This window comes from Miniopterus natalensis, chromosome 9 (assembly GCF_054644295.1).
Source record: "Miniopterus natalensis isolate mMinNat1 chromosome 9, mMinNat1.hap1, whole genome shotgun sequence".
NCBI classification, from domain to species: domain Eukaryota; kingdom Metazoa; phylum Chordata; class Mammalia; order Chiroptera; family Miniopteridae; genus Miniopterus; species Miniopterus natalensis.
The window spans coordinates 34,086,270-34,106,929 of NC_142089.1; the positions used below are offsets into that span (position 1 = coordinate 34,086,270).

Consider the following 20,660-nt stretch of genomic DNA (forward strand, 5'->3'; position numbering starts at 1 on the left):
CTGGTGGACAGAAATACGATGCGGGCATTAGGGGATCTGCTCCCTCCACAGCTTAAAATCTGTGTATAACTTGTGGCTGCCCGAAAACTTAGTTGTCCAGGGTACTCACTGGGAATGGGTTCCGGGACACCCCTTCTTCTCCTTCCCACCGGGACCCCGAAGCTGGTGGGTGCTCAAGTCCCCTATGCAGAAGGACACAGACCAATCCATACGGTTGGCCCTCTGCATCTTCAGATTCTCAACCAAAGGTCAAAAGCAGTGCAGATATTTATTGAAAGAAATACGAGTATAAGTGGAGCCATGTAGCTCAAACGCATACTGTTCAAGGGTCCACTGTGCTTCTATTATATTCCATGGGGCTGGCTGAAGCCGAGCTGTTGACATAGCTAACATTATACTTTGCTCGTTTAGAATTCTGTCCATCTGATGGAAACGGAAAATCTGTTTTATTTTTATTCCGCAAGTTGTGCGCACCCAAGGCGGAATAACAGGCCACACAACTACGTAAATTAAGAAAATGAAAATCACTTATGAAATACATTAACATTTTTCCTACTTTTCTAATGTCTATATTCAAATTAAGACTCAAGTTCTAATTAGTGAAAACCGGAGGTCGTCATATTTATTTGATGTGTTGCGAGGCTGCAATTACTCCAACTCTTTGATGGAAGAGCAGGGGGAAGAAGAGTGAGCTTTGCCTTCACACACGTGCCGGGGTTTGATCTCAGCTCTAAATAGCTGTCTGGCCCTGAGACGGCTCCTCAACTTCTCTGAGTCTCAGCTTCCCCTGTAAAAGTAGGATTTGAATGCCTGCTTTATAGAATACTTGTGAGAATTAATGGATTGAAAGTGTGTTCGTGGTTTTTCACACAAGCAGACATTTAAGAACGTTAATTTACCTTCCCTTCAGAAGGGCTAAAACCTTTAGCCACACTTTCTTTTACTCAGTTAATTTTCCCAATGTTGTTTTCGAGTAGCAGTTTTGAATCTGCACTTCATTTTCAGTGGTATGGTTAGCGTTTTAAAGAAACTCGGTGAGCACATTCTTTTGAGAAACAAAAGGACTCTGATATAGTGTGGACAACAACCCTCCAATGAATTACTTTAGTAACATGGAATATTCAATTTTGGCGTCAACTGAAAACAGTTAAGATCTGTTAAAAGCTAAAACACTGTACCCAACTGGCCATTAACCATTCCAACGATCAGTTCATGCGGAGGTATTTAACAAGCCTGGAACGACCCAGGGGAGCGTGTGAGGAGCGAGCCCTTGGTCCTCAGATCTGGCAGAGCATTTGCTGGTCGTGGTGCTAAGCTAAGAGAAAAAAGCGATTTGATACCTGATAAATGTTTTCCTCCGTTTCGGGATCACGGATTGGCTCATGTCCAGCCTCAAACACAATGTACTATTATGCAGCAGCCAGAGAGGAAAGGTCAGAGGAAAAAGAAACAGGAAAAAAGCATTTGGGATTGAAGATACAAATCACAGTGAGCATCACAGAAACAGACACAAGAGAAAATATCTTAGACAACGGAATTGTTGGAACACCAGTGGGCCTTGCACATTTCTGCTTTTTCTAAGGAAATCTGCCAATGTCTGATGGTCAGTCCTTCGTGATGGTTGCATGGGGCCCAGGAGATCTTTCTGGAGTTATAGCCTCCCTCGTTCGATGGTATTTATCTCGGCAATGTCTGCCTGAGCTGGCACTGCTGAGGGGGAATGACATCTCCTGGGAATGCCTGGATCCCAACGCTGTAAACGTTGGATCACAGTGGTCTCCTCCCTTTGCTCTTTAAGGCTTAGGTTCCTAAGCCAACTTTGAAGGGCTCAGAAGCCCAAATTCCCTCATCCCATAAATATCACCTTAATTTACATTCTCAGTTTTAAATACTGGATACCAAATCGTCCATGTGCACGTTTCTGACTCTAAAGGACTGGGCTGTTTCAAAAAGGCCAACGCTCTTCATTCTCTGTGAGCCAGTCAACCAGGGACTGAGGTCACATTACAAACAAGTCCTCGCCTCGGATTCACTGTGAAGCCAGGGTGGTCCTTAAGGGCATCTTTGACTTCTGTTAGACTTACATGCATGATTCTTCTTCTACTGCAAACTACTCACATTATGCTGCCTTTAAATTTTAAAATCCGCATTATTTTACTTTTGTCATAGCAGCTTTTTGTGTGAAAATATTCATTCACACATATGCATACGCGACACACACACATCTATAACCCGTGTGAGTCCCAGTTAGAAATATAAGTTTCAGGTTTTCTTTTATGTCCAACAAGTCCATGTCTGGGCTTCTTCCTCTCCTTGGGAATAAGCACTGGGGCAAGGGGAGGGAGACAGAGAGGCCTCGTCTTCCCTTTCTCTGCATCTGTTTGAACACAGCACATACTTGAGCCCAAGAGAAGTTATCTCTACACACACCTGGGCTGCAACCTTGAAGAGAGTGCAGGGGAAGCTACGGGCTGGGACGTCTCTAGGGTCCCCCATTCCCTCCTCACGACAGCCCCTGTGGCATGAGCCAGCTAATCAGAGGGACGGCCGGGCCGATCAGGGCTCTGAGAGACTTGTCCTCACAGCCTTTCTAAACCTTACAAACCATCCTTTGAGTTTGTGTTCAAATGTCAAAATGTCAGTCCCCATCTCCCACTCTTAACTCTGACAAGCCACCTCGTCATTCAGGCTCTCTCATGAACTCAGAATAGTCAAGAGACTGGTGAAAACATTCGGCCCTGGGATCGGACGTTTGCAGACCGCAGAGCGGGCCGAGGCAGGGAGCCCCGTGTCATTGATTCTGGCCAAACTTCGATTCATTTTTACGGAAATTCGCTCGTGGAGGGGCTGGCAGCCATCACACTCAGAGACCAGCTCGGTCCCTCTCCAGGCTCTGCAGGCAGGGGATGCTTCAGGTCTCAGACACGACGTCTACAGCACAGGCCTAGCCATTCCTGACCCTAAAACCCCGACTGGTTCCAGAGATTACCTGGTACACAGGATCTTCCACATCTTCTTCCAGAATGGTCTACGGCAGAGTGAGGGCAGGGGGGTGCAAAGCAGAGGATAGAAGGAGAGATGTGAGACTGTTTTCAGAAGTTATGGGACAGTAAAGAAACCAGCTCTGCGTAGGATAGGCTGGTAGGCCATTAAAACAGAAAACACAGAAAAAAACAAATCAAAACCCTCATAGCCACCCCCAGCCCACTGTAACAACAGCAAAAGCAACTGTGTTTTCTTTCATTGCCCTCCCCTGAAATCTTCCTCTGGATTCGAGATTTCACTTTCTCTTACATGTCTAGAATTTCAGAGGATAAGGGATCGTTTCTAATGGCTTGCTTTTGTGCCTCTAATTTACACAGGAACCTTTCATCTTTATTGCTATTTGGCGGCAGGAGGAAAAGCCCTGACTGTCAGTTTTCACATCTGTTTATTTTAAGCCCCAATCTTCCCTTGTACCGGGATAAATTCACAGGTATACCTGGTACACAGCTTGTTCACACTGCTTATCCTTTTGTGCCTTTTTTTCCAATTCTTCTCTTTGCTTCAATTCATAAATAAGTTGAAAGAGATCTCTCAAGTCCAGAATAACAGGTTCAGCCTGGAGTAAGAGGTGGTAAAACGCATTAATAAGGGGATGCGACTGAGCTGCAGAGAACCACTTTTGTGTTTGCTGTCTGCAACCCATAGTTCTTCCTTTTCCTATTAAACTGAAAGCATTCCATCTTTAATTAACTCTACCTTGCTTATATTGGTTTAGCAAATTGCATCTAGGCTAAAGTTCATTTCTCCAACTAATTATATTTGTAAATTCATAATAATCATAGGCATAAAAGGCAATGCTTTTATTTATTAGTAATTTCAGATACAATAAAATTAGGGTAGGCCTTATGCAAAATAGCTATTTGTTTTCCCTTATTTTCTTTTTAAATGAGGCTATGAACACAAGGAAACTTATTTGTATACTGTGCCTCCATCGGGCTTAATCAGAAAGGAAAATAATTAGTCCTTACGAAATACCCATTAGAAAAAACAGCAACAAAACCGGACGGGCGTGAGGGTGTTTCCCTGTTTTGAGGCTGTTTATCTTTTCTAGATGGGAACCTGAGTATGGGCATCGCTGAGTCATACGTCAGAGTGGGCTTTCAGGGGCCAGGAGGGTGACTGTTCTGTCCCCTACAGTTACTAGGGGAGGCACCCTCCTTGGATGGGGTGCTCAGTACTCACCGCCTGGGCTGTTTTTATGGCCACAAATCTGTGATTCCCTTCCTTCCCACAAACGTAGCCAAAGGCCCGGTGATCTGTGATGTCCTTTGCGATGTAGGAAATTTCGTGAACAGCATGATGATGCTGAAGGGCCTGTGAGAGACAAATGGGAGAGCGTTTCAGGGGACCTTCCCTTCGAGCTGTTAATCAACAAGAGATGCGTTTCAGCTACGTGCGAACAGGCCCGAAGGGCTTTGGAAAAGCTGCTTGGTCCAGATGGAAGGAAAAAGAGCTGTGCCTGCCCTTGAGAGACGGAGGCTCCCCTCCCAGGTCCCGGTGCTGTGACCGGAGAGATAAACAGGGCTGCTCATATGCTGCGTGAGCGTCTGGGGCGGTGGCTCCCTCCAGCTGCCGGAGCCAGTGGGTTCCCCTCAGTAGCGGAGGCTTCTGCGACCGCGACCTTCACGATGCAGCCTTGTCTCAGTTCTGGCAGGACACGGAACACACTCAGGTACCCGGCCCTGGTGGAAGGTGTACAGGGATGGCCACAGGGGGCGCCATTCACAGCCTTTGCATGGTTACAATTTTCGGACAGGTGGTGATTGGGTGTCTTGAGGACCAAATCTCTTTCTCTAACTTGTCCAAAGTCACCATTTGGGTTAGAGGTGGGGTCCCCCATATCTCTGAGGCTGTTCATGCGTTAGTCCCTCTGTCTGCAATGCCCATTCTTATATCCACTTGCCTGAATCTTATTTCCCTTCCAAAGGCCATGTGAAATAGCACCACGTCTGTGAAACCTCCCCGAACAAGGCCCACCTCCCTCCCCCGGCCGAGGTAACTCCTTCCTTCTGCGTTCCCACGGAACGGCTGCCTCCAGCGATAGTGACACTCCCGAGGGACTCCTCGCACACAGCTCCCTGGGCGCCTGCTTTCCCAGAGCTTCCTTCTCTGATATGTTTGCCTGGTCCCCTGTCCGTCTGTCCCACCTGGCTCTGTCTTCCTCAACTCTGTCATCCCAGCACCTTGCGCTGTGCCTGGCCCACTGCTGTCGAATGAGGGAAACTGGGAGAGCTAATCAGTAATTTGAAAATCTTCTGAAATGGACCTCCCTGCCTTTATTATCTAAGCTTCGACAAATAATGTTCACCATCCTGTTGGTGACATAGATCTTTACAACTGTTTTCCCATTAAATCGACTTAAATAAACCCTCATTAAACAGTACTCTGTAAAGGGTTATGTAGGCATCTGCGCATTATATGATCTGCTTAAAATCCTTATATCTTTAAAGGCCTTTTTATGATACTGACTATTAAGAAGCTTGAATTCTAGCCACTATGTGAACATAAAGCACTCACTGCATCTCTCTGGACCTCAGTTCATTCCTCCATCAAATGAGATGTTTATATCAGATCCAAAGCCTTGGATCTATTGGGGTCATTAAAGGTAATAAAAAGAGCTCCAAAGCAATTTTCAACATTTTAAACAGCTAAACAGAAATTTATAATTATTCCTAATAAATCTACACATTTCACTGTGCAAACAAATGGAAATGCCAAGTTATTTGGAACTGTATCAGGTTACTGCTGTGCTCTTTAGTTCATCTTTGAGGAGGTTCTCTGTGGAAATTCATTATGGGTTCAAGTAATTCAAATAAGAAAGTGAATGATTTATAAATGCATTTTTTAGGGTGGACAAAACCTTCCTCCTTACTGAGTCCATGGAGGGAAGGAGACATGGACATAATGGGAACAAAGTTATGAAAACATGGAACCACTGGAGTAGATGTTCTCTAAGGTCTCGTTCCATCTCCCTGGATCTGTTAGCCATTAGGACCTCCCCTCACACAGCCAGCCTCTGAGGACAGTGGACATCTGCTTTCCATGCCAGTCATCACCTCAATTCTGGACCAATGGCCCTGGCCCTTCAAAACGTTTGCTCCCAGCCTGCTGCCATCTTTCTAGGCTTCTGACTTTATGAATCATCCCTGCAGAATTTGCTGCCACACCTAAACCTTCCAGAGTCTGACCATTCACCATCCTCTACACTCCCCTTCAGCTTCACGCCCTGTCCAGGCTGCCCACTGCCCACCGGTCATCATGCTTGGAGGGCGCTGGCAGTGCCCGGTATCCCTAGCTGCTCAAGTGGGCATAACTGTATAATTCTAGTGGATTTCAACATAAATAAGGCTGGTGAAGAAGGAAGTGTTTGCTAGTAGGATAATCAGGATCCATTCATTCTTGTTTTATTAAGAGCACATATTTAGCTAGCAGAGGAAAATTGCTCAAAGAATGGTAGCTTTTTCATGGTGTTAATGATGTAAAATTGATGAGACTTATATTCACACTATGAGGGGGTATTGATTTATAGGCTTTTGTGAGCTCGAAATGTAGGCAGCAGGGGAGGTAGGAGACAAAGACCTTCTCCTCTCCCTTTCCTCAAAGTCTCTCTCTCTGCGCATAATGCGGAGAACGTTATCCACGTCTCCTATTAAATCAAAGTTTGACGACAGTAGCTTATTGATTGCCAAGTGGAATATTGCTCTAAAATTAAACCGCGATTAGAAGTCTTCCTGGTGGAATTAGATTTGGCGATGATTGTGCAATGGTAAAATATCACCTACGGTGCAAGGCGGCAGACGGAGATGTTGTAATTTATCTGTGAATCCTCATTAAGTGTTTTAAAATCAAAACCTTTTTAATGCCTGATGATACCTACTATTGCCTTGCAAAGAGTAGCTGTGTGTGTGCATGGAGTGCTTAAAGATATTCGTAACATTATCTTTTCCCACAGTTAATTTTATGACATGTTAAAAAGGATTGCTGGGAAAGTGGCTCATTCATTTGGAAACTAAGATTCAGTGAGGGGATATGTCTCCACTTTCTATAACCTTAGCTATGCAGATATAATATAGATACTTGGAAATACAAATACATTACAATCCCGCTAATCCCGCAGTTGTATTTATCACATTCATCTTGGCAACTCAGAGGATCTTGCAAATACTTGGTTCACTGAGCCTCAAAATTGCTCCAGGTCTTTCTAGGAGATTTTATCAGCACAGTCAAAGACAGTCGCAGCCTTAAACACCATCTATTTCAACTCTGAGTTTATTCATAAAAGGACTGAGGCTCAGAGAGAGTTCTGGCAGGCCCAGTACTAAACCCAGGTCCTGTTTTCCCTACGCAGGATGACAAAGCATTGAAAAAAGGAAACACGATTATGTAGAATCATGGTCTCCTTTCCTGAGAATCCTGGCTCCCTAGTCCACCAACAAAACCATGACCCCCGACACGCTGGGGTGAGGAAGGGGATTGGTTGCTGGGTAGGGAAGCAGAGCTGAGGCTGTTCTGGATTCCAGCAGGTATCTGAGGTCAGAGAAGGCCATAAATCAGGTGTGGGTAAAGGCCAGCCAGAAGGATCTCAAAGAAAAAAGACAAGTCAGCACGATCTGGAAGTTTACTCTCAGGAGCCAGGCCGCCTGTGGTATCCGTGGAGCAGTCAAGACTGGAAAGAAGAGGTGAGGGAGGTAAGGGCTGCTTCATCCCAGTGCTCCTGTGGGGAGTTCCTGAGGGCTCAGGTGTAGTTCTGGAAGCAGCAGAGAACCCGGGGCTGGAGTGGGGAGGGAAGGGGTGGAGGAAAGACAGATTCTGGTCGTCCTTCTTCCACATTCCTTTTGGAAAACAATTTTTGTCTTGGAAAAACAGTCGAGATATTAAAGCACTGCCAAAAGCCTCTAGATCCTGAGAACATGTTTTCTCTCCACTCTGGGGATGTTAGTTCCTTAAGAGAAAGATCCATGTCTGGTCTTCCTCAATCTTATCCTAGCTCTTAATACTGTTCCTTTTGAATAGTAAGTGCTAAATAATGTTTGATAAATTAAACAAAGAAGGAAGAACCAAGCCATCTGAAGACATACACTGCACAAGGTAGTTGCTCAGTAAGTGTTCGATGAATGGTTGAATCAGGTTAATTTACGACATGTCACACAGGATTCATTTTGTGAACAGAGGGTTTCTTATCTGATCATCATTAAATCTTTTTTTTTTCATTAGCATTTCCATGAGCCATTTCCCAATGTTTAAATGAAGTACCAAATTGTTTGGAGGGTTACCATCTGACAGAATAAATTACAGAGAAGACTTAATTTGTACTATGGTTCAATACAGCCAATTAAATACAGTATGGATTAGAAAGTCATCAGCTTAGACTTTACCATTAGCTTTCTTTAAAGAATAAATTCTACTCCATTTAGCCTTCATATTATTATTGTGTGTGTGTGAGTGTGTGTGTGTGTGTGTGTGTATGACGGCGTGTGAATAGGCAAAACTATTCACAGGAAAAATACCCACCAGGATCCAAGTGAGTTAACAGGAAACAAAACAAAACAAAAAAGCAGATACACAATAAAAATAGATACATAGAAAAACACACTATTTCACATTACAGGCGATTACAGTAGTTAAAATCTCACAAGACAAAGGAAAGCCCAGGCTCATTATAAAGGCCTTTCTCTCCTTTAGCATATTTTTGGATGCATTTGCTGCATCACCCAGCCAAGGAGGCTGGGAAACAACCTTTGGCCCAGCCCCCAGGAACTCCATCATCAGATGCTAAATGGAACGGGTCAGAGCGAATTCTTCCCCGAGTTCCTATCCTGAAATCTTCCAGAAGACTTTACACAAGGACGAGACTAAATTCCCAAATACCCTAGTCTCTAGCTGAAAAAGCAGTGTGATACAGAAAGAATATGGGCTCTGGAACCAGAGGGAACATACTTCAACTCTAAGCTCTTTCAGATGTGTAGCTTTGGGCACATCACTCTAAGTTTCTGAGCCTTATTTTCTCTCCATGTATAATACAGAGAATGATATAGAACCCAAATGGCTGCTGGAAATATTAAACTGATTCATATATAACCCACCAGATATAAATGAGATGCCATTTTTCTCCACACAAGAATAAGAAAAAAATATGAACACTGTTGACAAAAGTGTGGGGAAACAGATATTTCCTTGGGCTCCTGGTTTTCTCTATACAGGGGGGATAATAACAGTACCTCTCTATCGTCCTGTTAGGAGGATTAATGAGTTCGTATATGTAAATGGCTTGAAACAGTGCAAAGCATATAGCAAGGGCTATGTAAGTGTTGGCCATTATGGTTATTTTTGTTATTTGTGGAAGTGTGATTTAGTGCACCTTTTCTGGAGGGCAGACTGGCTGCATGTGTCAAAGCCTTGAAGACATGCATAAACTTTGACCCCATGAATCTTCTTGTTGGAATTCAATTATCCGTAAATAATGTAAGATGTGGGTAAAGTCTTAGATGCAAGATATTCCCTGAAGTGCTATTAGACTAGTGAAAAATTAGAAATGCTGAACATTAACTGACTGGTTGAAGAAATTGCATGTCTCTATAAGATGAAATAATATGCAGTAACTGAAAGTCATCTTGGGAACATATGTATTTTTTGTAGTGGAAGTATAATCATAACATCCTGCTGAATGAGTAAAAAGCATATCACAAAATAGTATGCTTAATATGATCCTGTTTTTGATAAAAGTATGCATTTCCATATATATATGTGTGTGTGTATGAAAAGTCTGGAAATGTATCCAACAAAATCTTAACAAGGGTTCTCTCAAGAGGTGGAATTACTACTGATTTTTAAAATCTGGCTTTTTTCTTATTTATACTAATTTTAAAAAATTATACTGATTTATACTAATTATATAAAATACCAATACTAATAAGTATTAAAATACTAACAAATATTAAAATAAAGACACAAAATGCTTTTGTCTTTCATATTTGAATCCGGTGGGTTGAGCGCATACACCATCATTCATTTCTACAACCTTGAGCCTCTGTCGTCCCCCCCATAACCAAGTGTTGTCAGTTTCACCTCCCAAACATCTCTCGCTTCGCCCACTGCTCTCCAGCTCCACCACCAGGCCCAGGCCACGGCCTTGATTTCCAGCATGGATGCAAACAATAGCTCCAGTCCCTACTCACCCGCCTCTGTTGCTCTAATAGTTACACCAGAGTGTGAAGGGACTGGGAGAAAATCTGCAAATTTGATTAGGTCTCTCTAGTACTTAAACATATCAGAGGCTCCCCATTGCCTTTAGGGTAAAGAGCAAAACCTCTGCCAGGACCTCTGCCTACTTGCTCGATCTCTCACCACGCCCTCCCCCCCCTTGCTTCCCACGGCTTGGCCATTACCCAGTCCCTCAAATGCATCATGCTCCCCCACCCAGGGTTTTGCACATGCTGTTCCATCTGCCCGGAAATCTCACCCCTTTCCCCCTCAGACCTCGGCAGAGCTGTCTGTCCTCAAACGCTTCCCTGAATTTCCAGCAGAGACCTGGTTCCCAAGCCACAAGTCCTCTTAGCTCCCTGGACTTTTCCATGGGGCGTACATGTAAGAGTCGGCGCCAGGATGGAGGCAGCAACAACATCTCTGTTTGCTGTCTTCTTATCCTGAGTGGTCCTTGGTATTTGGCCAGAAGCATTTTCACTACACAACTAATTGATTGGCCAACAGGCAATTTTGTCATAAAAGATAACAAAAAAAGAGGAACATTACAAAGGACATCATAAAACATAAACTATTAATAACAACATTAGAAAAGACTGTTGCAAAAAATCTTTCAAGTCTTTTGTTCATAGGATTCTACTTTTTTTTTTTGGACTTGACTGCTTTCTTTGCTCAGCATTGCACCTTTGCTTTTTTGCTACAACTTCTTCCTTCAATAAGAGAGGTATCAGGTTCCAACGAAAGGATCTATAATTAATGCTCTCACAGACTGTTGTGAATTAGTGGCTGCCTCTTTCATACTCTGTGTAGCTTGGTAAACTGCTGGCTTTAATGGTGGAAGGGCATAGTATGCTCACCAAAGGATGTGCAATCTGCGTTATCATTCTCAAGCCTCGTGTGCAATCTGGCTTACCACGTAGCTTTGCAATCTGGCTTAGCACATAGTTGTCATCGGCACTATTTTAAGACTACCATGTCTACTCCTCACTGTATGGACCATTATGAGGGCTCGGCTTGTTAAAATACAACGGGGAAATGATACCAGACAATCAGCTTAAATACATTAACTCTGCCAAATGTAAGCCAAACTGTCCACAGGTTACTTTATCTGTCATGGTGAATCATCTTATGGCCAATTAATTGTTCTGTGAAAATGTTTGTGGTAAAAATGCTCGTGGCAAAGGTGTTTACAGCAAAGATGCTTATGGTGAATGTACTGGGCTTGATCCTGAACATTAAGTATGGTGCCTGACACACAGTAAGAAGTCAGTACACATATATATATATTTATATAGTAAAGTACACATAATTTTACCATTTTAAGTTTACAGTTCTGTGATATTAAGTACATTCACATTGTTGGGCAACCATTGCCACCATCCCTCTCCAGAACTTTCTCAGCTTCCAAACTGACATTAAACGCTAACTTCCCCTTCCCCCCTTGCCCCAGCCCCTGGCAAGCGCATTCTACTTTCTATCTCTTTGAGATGCCAGCACATATTTTAAATGAATAATTTGAATGATGAGTCTGTCAGCAGGATCCTGAGTCCAAGTCTTTCCCCAAACCCAGCGCCTCCAACATCACTGACTTTTTGCTTATTTGTGCATCTGTTTCCCTCTCCAGCCTTCCTTTCCTCAGCTGTGAAAATGAGGAAATTTGATCCAGTAAATGCTCATGTCCTTTTTTGCTCTCAACAGTTCTTTAAATCCTTTTTAAGTTTTATAACAAGATGACAGCTATAAAAGACAGCTTCTCAGTAGCTCTCTACACACATGTTATAAACACACAGCCCTGGAGACGGGAGTGAAGCCCTGGCCTAAAAATAGGGACATGAACTAGTTAACTAGCTGAGAGCATCCTGGACCCATGATTTGGGCTTCAATTTGTCTAGAGGCAAAGTGGAGCCAGGTGTGCTTAATCAATTAGCAATCACCGAAGTGACAACGAAGCAGATTCATCTCAGGAGACGTAAAAACCACCTTAAACAGAAAACTGGCTTCTATGTGCAACACTGGAGTTCAGTCCAAACTCCACGTCCCGTGACCAGGGATGGGGTTACTGCATAACCACAGCCGGTGGCGGGCTGGGCTCGCTATCTGCTCGTGTGTGTGTGTGCGTGTGTGTGTGTGTGTGTGTGTGTGTGTGTGTGTGAAGGCAGAGGGCTCCTTTTCTGCTAAATAGTCAGAGAAGTTTGAGTATTGCGCTGTTCTGTCCCCACTTCCAAAAGGCATGAAGTGTGATGGAGATCTCAGCTTTAAGGCCATGGGCAAGTCACCTTGTCTCACGGAGCCTCAGTTTTTTCACCTGTAAAATGGGAACAATCTCTCCCTCACAGGGATGTGAAGATTACATGAAATGCCTAGCAGTGTATCTGGTAGACGGTAGGCTCTAATACTTTGGATCTTATCCCAGGCAACTGAGATTAAGATGATCAGTCTAATGGCTACATCACATGGTGTTCAATGGCCAAGCATGGTCCCCTCTGCTGAGGTCTTCCTTAGAGCCGACAGGGTAACGGTTTTCAGGCAGCTAAAGAATGGTGGGAAAGTCTACTTGGCAATCAAGTCGCCAGGAAAGAGAGAAATGCTGAAAGTTCACTAGAGTTTCAAACTTTATAACCTCATGTAAGAATCTAGATCTCCCTATCCGGGGAAATTTAACCCTGTAGTTTCCAGTCATATAAATTGGTGAATTCCTTTTGTTGCTTAAGACTGTTTGAGGTGAATTTTATATTACTTGCAACCAAGAGATTTCTGAACAATACAGTAATTATCATTATCCCCATCTTAACAGGAAACAGTCTCAGAAAGAAGCGACTTGCCCAAGAAATATCAGGCTGACATGGGCTTTTAGAAAGTCTCGTCGACACTCAAGGCTATGCCTGTTTTATTGTTAGTAGTAATTAATATTGGAACTGAAATTTTGAATTTTCTTTGTATATATATTAGTATAAAATAAATACAGTTATTAGAAGCAAGATTTTCAGTGAAAAAATGAGATAGAAATTTAAAATTAAGAACTTACTCAATAATTTTATGTTTTAATTGGACATATCAATATGAACTCATGATTTAAAAACTATACTCCTGGTACTGTTCACAGAAAGAGCCTAGAAGCAATGAAACCCCAGTAGCAACAAGCACAGTTATGTACCTATTTATTATCTATCCATCTATCCATTGATCTCTTAACCTATCTAGAGTCAAAGAAAGCAAATATGGTAAAGGGAAAGTTTATATTTATTCAAACATTTCCATAAAAATATGTTGGAGAAAAATATTGTCTTAGCCTGCTCCCTTCTCTACCTCCCATTCTCTCTTCCCCTCTCTGAAAACAGGAGAAACCAAGGCTCTGATCGCTTCAAAGACTTAACTGAAATAGGCTGCAGACAAGAGGCTTTTATCAAGTCCACCTCTGGTAGCCACTAGTCCAAAACATAGGGAGGGGATTGTTTAGAGGCTTAGAAGTTCTTCAAGTTAGAGCTGCCAGGTTCCTTTGTCCTTGCATTTCCATGGCATAAATAAACACCAGCCAGAACTTTTCTATTTCCTACAACCACATCTTTAAAAGTTCAGGTTGAATAAATATGAGAAAAATTTACATTTCTGAAACTCTGGGAAAAAGATCCCAAACTTGGAAGATTCTACAAATATGCATAAGGATTCAGATTTTATTTTCATTATATTGAAAGCAGGGTACTATGCAGAGCGCGCTGACTATATGGTAGGCATCATGCCAAGTCCTCTGCATACAGAATCATCATTTATTTCACTCACCCAACAACCTTCCATATTATTTCCTCTACTTTTACTGTTGAGGTAACTGAGACTCCGAGAAGTTGAGTAACTTGCCCCAGGTCACATTGCTGATAAAAGGTAGAACCTGCGTTGCTGCCAGGTATGGTTCCAGATTCAGGTAGCCTCTGTGCACTTGAAAACAATTTTGAATGTACTTTAACTGCCTATATTTCCACTCTCCTAAAATTCTTATTTTTATTTATGCTCCTTTCTGCATGAAGAATCCTAATAACCATTGTAGGTGTTTAGTAATGTAACCATCGATTTGAACATTTTAGCTTACGGTGTAAAATTACTATAGCAAGTAGGTAAATGAGTGTGAATGAATGGAAATGAAACAGCATGTTTTACCACAAGTCACTGCAGAAATGAGGTGATTATATTAATGGAAAATTACTTTCTGCATTGTAGCCAGTCTGAAGTTAACCTCCGCCTTGGTCACAGTGAAGTCTTGCATGCCGGAGAGAAACTTACCAAAAAAATGAACAGAATGCCCTGGCTGGTGCTGCTCGGTGGTTAGAGTGTCAGCCTGCACACAGAGGGTCATGGGTTCGATTCCCCATCAAGGGCATATACCTTGGTTGCAGGTTTACTCCCTGTCCCCAGTGGGAGCAGGTGCAGGAGGCAACCAGTCGATGTGTTCCTTTCTCTCTCCGTCTCCCATGCCCTCCCTCCCTTCCACTCTCTCTGAAAACAGTGGAAAAAATATCAAGTGAGGATTAACAAAACAAGAAGAAATGAATGGACTAAAATGAAGCCAATAGAAAGGGTGCCAGATTAGGGGTGAGAAGGCTGGGATTCCAGGTCAAGCTGTCTTTATAAATTAAGGTGGATAGCTGGTGTTATGGCTTCTAAGATCCATTTTACTAAAACACTTGGGTGCTAAGGAAACACATGACTTTGGATAGACACAGGTCAGCATCTGAAATCCAGATCTATTATGTACTACTTGTGTCACCTTAGACAAATCACCCAGCTTCTCAGGACCTCGGCGACCTCATATGTAACTCCATTCAACTGGGGTGATAACTAAATAAGATCATGCTGTTAAAATTCCAAGGATCCTGCCTGGTGCCTAGTGATGCTCAATAAACGGCCGTTCCTCTCCAGCTCAAAGACTATGTTATCTCAATTGTCAGTCATTTTTCCATGTTGAATGGTGCCCTCCCAAAATATATGTTGAAGTCCTTCAGCACTCTTTCTATTGGCTTCATTTAGTTCTTCAGAATGTGACTTTATCTGGAGCTAGTATGAAAATTAAAGGACTTCAGAACGTGACCCTTTTTGGAAACAGTGATCTTGCAGATGTAATTAGTTAAAATGGGTCATACTAGAATAGGGTGTGCCTCTCGTCCAAAAGGACTGGTGTCTGTATAAAAGGAGGAGATTTGGACAGAGCCACATACACAAGGAGAATGCCTAGCACATAGGAAGGCGGAGATTGGGGTGATGTGTCTAGAAGTCAAGGAACACCAAAGATGGTCAGCAAACCACTGAACCTAGGAGGAAGGCACCAAACAGATCTTCGCTCACCGTCCTCAGAAGGCATCCACCTTGCCAAAACCTTGATGTCAGGCTTCTCGCCTCCTCGAACTATGAGACAATAACATTCTGTTATTTAGGCCATTCGGTTGTGATAAATTTTTATGGCAGTCCTAGGAAAGGAATGCAGTCATTTCCTTCGTTTCATCTCTAGATATCTCTGAGGAGTTTGCCAGGGAAATACAGTGGTGAGACGACAGAATCTTAGGTATCTAGTCCCATCTCTGCTCCCTCAGTGAGCCTTAATTTTCCCATCTCTAAAATGAGGGGGCAGGACTGGCCCTGCCAGCTTTTCAATGCAGGACAGCAAACCCTTCGGCTGTCCCATTACTGTCAACTTCTTAAACCAGAGGCTGGGTGTAGTGCAGCGCTGTGCAATTTATAGCGGCATCTGTCCAATTACATCCCATTTAGTGCTGTGCAGTGCTTCCCCCCACACACCGCCGGGCCACGGACGCGGTAGGCCAAGCTCTCTGAGTACCAGGCTCAGTTGTTTTTCTTACATTAATTGGCCCCATGATTTGTTAGGCTGTTGCCTTGGAAAATGAACTGTCAGTAAAAAAAATTAGCACAAAATTGCCCTCTTCATTGAAAATGCACCAAACACCATCTCCTTCACCTCACCTTAGGGTCTCAGGGCAAAGTTGGCATGAATTACTATATTCTAACCCCTGCTCTACCTTTTCTTGTTAGGGGTGAGAAAACTGAGGCCAACACCTGAAGACAGGGACCCTGTTTTCCAGTCTCCGTGGGAGGTTGGCCAAGGGCCAGTTAGTAAACCCAGATGGGTTTCACTTGGACTAACCTCACCTACCCACCTTTTCTAATTTTTTGAAACCGCTCTGCAAAGTCTGGGCTGTCTGCACAAGCTCCCACCAGTCTCTCTCCCTCCTTCTCCTGTGAAAATGCCCAGTCCCTGCTGCATAAATCCGAATGGAGCTCAGCTCTTCCCCTACTGTCAGAGGTTCCTGAATAAAGTCAGTGTTCACCACTTTAACGTCCAGCTGTGTTTGCCCTTGAGAACACACCGGCGATACGATGTCTACTCGCGGGGGGCTGGGCCCTGGGCTTATATGCGGGATCTCAGCTATTAGACCCCTGGAATTCGAGGCCGTGTGGGTGGAGCCCGGGGAGAACGTGCACAGTGGTTAGAGCACAGGCTCTACAGTCACAGCTCAAAGCCTGGCCTCTCTACTCATAAGCAGTGACACCTGGGCTCGTCACTTACCCTTCCTGTGACTCTGCTTTCTCACCTGTACAATGGGAATAATTGTCTCCATTTCACAATTGTCTCCATTGTCTGATGAGAATTATATGAATGAGCACATGACACGCTTAGGATGGTGCCCAGAACACAAGAAGTGCATAATAAATGCAATATTGTTATGTCAAAGTCAGTCAAAGCATATCCTATGAGGGAATACTTTTTCTGTTTATGCAAAATGTAAGTCCTCACCCAGCACATGTCCACAGGTGCCCAGGCAACACTGAACAAATATCTGTCGAGTGAGCGACTTGCTGTTAGGAATGCTCATCCGGGCTGCACCAGTCACTCCGACACGCCTCTCAGCCTTGTCCCCCAACTGGCTGTGGCTGTGACAGGACCACTGTGGCATCCTCGCGTGCACCTGCATGCGGTATATAATTGCATGTTCTACAATACGAGGTAGATGGAGGCGTGGGCAGGTCCTGGTGGCACCCAGAGTAGGGCCAGGAGTGGACGTGACCAGAAATCCTGGAAGCTCTGGACTCAGCGGAGCAGAAGCAAAGCCTGGCGTGAGCCGGCCTCATTCCGTTCTCCCTCTGTATGCCAGAGTGGGATGGGGGACAACGTGAGAAGAGCTGTCAAGTTTGGAAATGAATAATAAGATGTCTTTGGAGTGAGGCACATAAAAGAGAGGAGCTAAAAATACAGCGGCTCCGAGAGCATCTGGGAGGCAGAAGGATTAGCTGGGCGCCTGGAACTGCAGCAGAACAGAGAGCCCGTGGGAGGGAAGGTTTCCCGCACCGGTTGCACCTGCAGGCAGGTGGGCAAAAGGGGGAGAAGACAGGGGGCTGCTTCTGAATGCCCGAGCCCCACTTCAGGACATCAATTCCAACCAAGAGGCCCCTAGGGGTTTTTCATCATTTGGATACAATGCGAAGCATCCAGGGACTCGGCCAGTGGGAGGGGCATTCTGGAGCATCCCCCAGTGGGAGGGGCATTCTGGAGCATCCCCCAGTGCAAACCTTAGCTTATGGGATCAAACTAACTTCTCCTTACAAGCCAACGAGGGAGCCTTCACTATCACTTACTTGACAGAGAAGAGCAGTGAAGGTCAGAGAGGGGAAGTTGCAGGACTGGGCTCAAACAGCTAGAAAGTGGAAGTCTTGGGATCGGACCTCTACCTGACCCTGTCTAATCCCCAAATCCAAGAGCTTGATAATATACTGCTTCTTACACATTTCCTTTGTGAAGTGTCCTCTGCTTGAAGTATGTCTCCTAAAATCTCAAACTACTGCCCTAGCCGGTTCGGCTCAGTAGTTAGAGCGTTGGCCTGCAGGCTGAAGGGTCCTGGGTTCTAATCCAACCCAGGGCACATGCCTCGGTTGCAGGCTCAATTCTCCCCCCTCCCTTCCACTCTCTCTGAAAAAGCAATGGGAAAAAAATCCTCTGGTAAGGATTGAAAAAAAATAAATTTCAAACTCTCTCTACATCCATCCATCTATACATCCCCTTCCCTCCCTCCCCACTTCCTTCCCTGTTTTGATCAAAATTTCCCATTGCCTTTTTTTTTTAAAGAAACTATTTATTGCCCTGGCTGGTGTGGCTCAGTTGGTTGGGTGCCGTCCTGTGCACAGAAAGGCTGCCAGTTGGATTCCAGGTCAGGGCACATGCCCAGGTTGTGGGCTCAATCCCTGGTAGGGGGCCTGCAGGAGCCTTCCCTGACCACCCATGCTAAAGCCCTCCCCTCAGTTAATCCCTATCATGCAGCCCCTTTTCACAGGCTTCATAATATTTATTACTTAAAAATTAGTTTGTTCAGTTATTTGTAGTCTTATTTATTGTCTTGCCTGCCTTGCTTACTACCGTATCTCCAGCGCCTAGAATCTGCCATAGAGTAGCTGATCAATAAACATCTGTTGAACAAATGAAACTATTATTCATCCATCAAGGCTCAGATCAAAGCACCCCCCCACACACACACTCTTACCCTGTCATGGCACAGGGCTTGACTTCCACTGGGGGACCTGAAAACCGCTGCCAAGTCAAACCTAAATGCAAGGCTGCATACAAACAAGACTTAGAACCGAGAGAGTCGACCCGTTTTTGAATCTCTTTTGTGCACGGACTTTCTAGCAACTGTCCTCCTTCAGTGATGTAATTACTCTGGTGTTTGAAAATCAGTAACAAATTAAGGGAGCTACATAATCAACTGTTACATTAATTAGTCACCCTTTGTTGAAAGGCAAACATCGTGTTAAATGTGTGAGTTAATAATGACTTCTGCATCAATTCTCAGTTTTGCACATTCAAGAAGGCTCGACTTCAGTCCCTGATGTGCAAACCTCTTTGTCTCTCCCGATAGCTATCTGAACCGAGTCCAATCAGCTCCGGGCAGCCTCAAGTCCCAACAAAGAGGAGGCCTGGATTCTGGCAGAGCCATTGAAACACAAAGGAGGCTATAGATTCAGATAAGCGGTGCCTGCTGTGGGTTATAGCCTACTGTATACCCCCCCATTCAGGCATTCAGCCTTCCACCCCTCGCACACTGATTGGGAGGCAAGTGCAGTGCAGGCCAATCACCACACAGGGTACTCGGGGTTCAGAGATGCAGGTAATAGCTGACATTCAGTGAGCGTTTTCTATGTACCAGGCACCTTTCAAAGGTTCTTCTTACTTAACCCCCATAATAACTCTATGAGATAGGCGACTGAGGCACAGAGAAGTTAATCACCTATACAAAGCCACTGAGTTAGGATGTCAGTGGAGCTGAGACTTGCATCCAGGCTGTCTGGCTGCAGAGTCAGTTCCTTTAATCACTGTGCCGCCTTGCCTATTATTTCAGAGGTAAGCAAACAAGGGACCCGGCTATCCATGAGCTCCCCATCGACGGAGGCAATACACACGTAAGCAATCAAGTACCAAAGCAGTGTGATCTTTACAGGGACAAAAGCAGGTTTATAGAAAACCATGGCCAGAGGATCTTCCCTTCAAGGATTCATATTCAATCTCAATCTCCCTCCCCACCCCCCATCACAAGCAATTGCCATACACATTCCTAACAGCAGAACTTAAGCCACATCATTGAAGTAACAAAGCTCAAATCATGCTGTTGGCGCCAGATAAGCTTAAATTCCTGAGCAGGGCCACAGCCACCATCCCGCAGTGATGTTTTAAGGATATTAGACTGAAATAGGCTACACTGCCGTCTTCATTAAATTAATGCACTGTAATGATTCCATTCTGTAAATAGTGCTTGGAAGTGACGGACATGATACCAAATTTGCACTTGCATGCATGATTCTAGTATTTCATTATTAAACCAAGTTCATGGATTGAGCACCAGGACTTAAAACAAACAAAAATCTATAATTACAGCATATAATTTTTTTCTCATTGTCAACGCCTGTTCAACTATTTTCATCAAGAAGGCTTTTAGCCTCCTCTCTTTTCAGAGCTTTTCTTGCTTCCAGGGGACTACAATGACACAAAGTATAGGATGCCATGGAGTTGCAAAGTTCAGGGGATTCTATTTCTCCTATTTTAAGTGGGAAAAAATGTTTTTTCATCTCCCGAATAGCTCATTTATTCATGTAAGCGGATTTCTCATTGCATATTCCCATGTGTGAAGAGGCCAGAACATGCTGGGGGCCTCCTGAAAATTGTTAGCTCGGTCGTTTTCTGCCTGGTACCCGAGGGAGCTCCTATCAAAAAGCTGAAAACTGAAAACGACCAAGCCCTAGCCCTGAGTGAGGCAGCTCTCTCCTCAGAGTGGCAGGGCCCAAATAGGGGAGCTGAAGGTCAACACAATTATGACGGGGTCTCAGGAACCCACAAACCCAGGCCTTGGCAGGGAAAATGGACAAAACGG

At 44.2% G+C, this 20,660-nt stretch overlaps 1 protein-coding gene across 8 annotated transcripts in view; it reads right to left on the reverse strand.

Annotated features, from left to right (window-relative positions):
- The window catches only part of DAB1 (DAB adaptor protein 1), a 314,945-nt gene that overhangs the window by 51,708 nt on the left and 242,577 nt on the right, over positions 1 to 20,660 (reverse strand). For 3 of the 8 annotated variants that reach the window (XM_087820467.1, XM_087820464.1, XM_087820465.1), the window contains exons 5-8: positions 4,228 to 4,359; positions 3,482 to 3,601; positions 2,990 to 3,028; positions 1,341 to 1,406 (exon numbers count right to left, since the gene is read on the reverse strand). In XM_087820467.1, coding sequence (XP_087676593.1) covers positions 1,341 to 1,406; positions 2,990 to 3,028; positions 3,482 to 3,601; positions 4,228 to 4,359 — 357 coding nt within the window. The remainder of the gene's footprint in view (positions 1 to 1,340; positions 1,407 to 2,989; positions 3,029 to 3,481; positions 3,602 to 4,227; positions 4,360 to 20,660) is intronic. The other 5 variants (XM_087820471.1, XM_087820469.1, XM_087820468.1 and 2 more) reach the window with 2 other exon arrangements.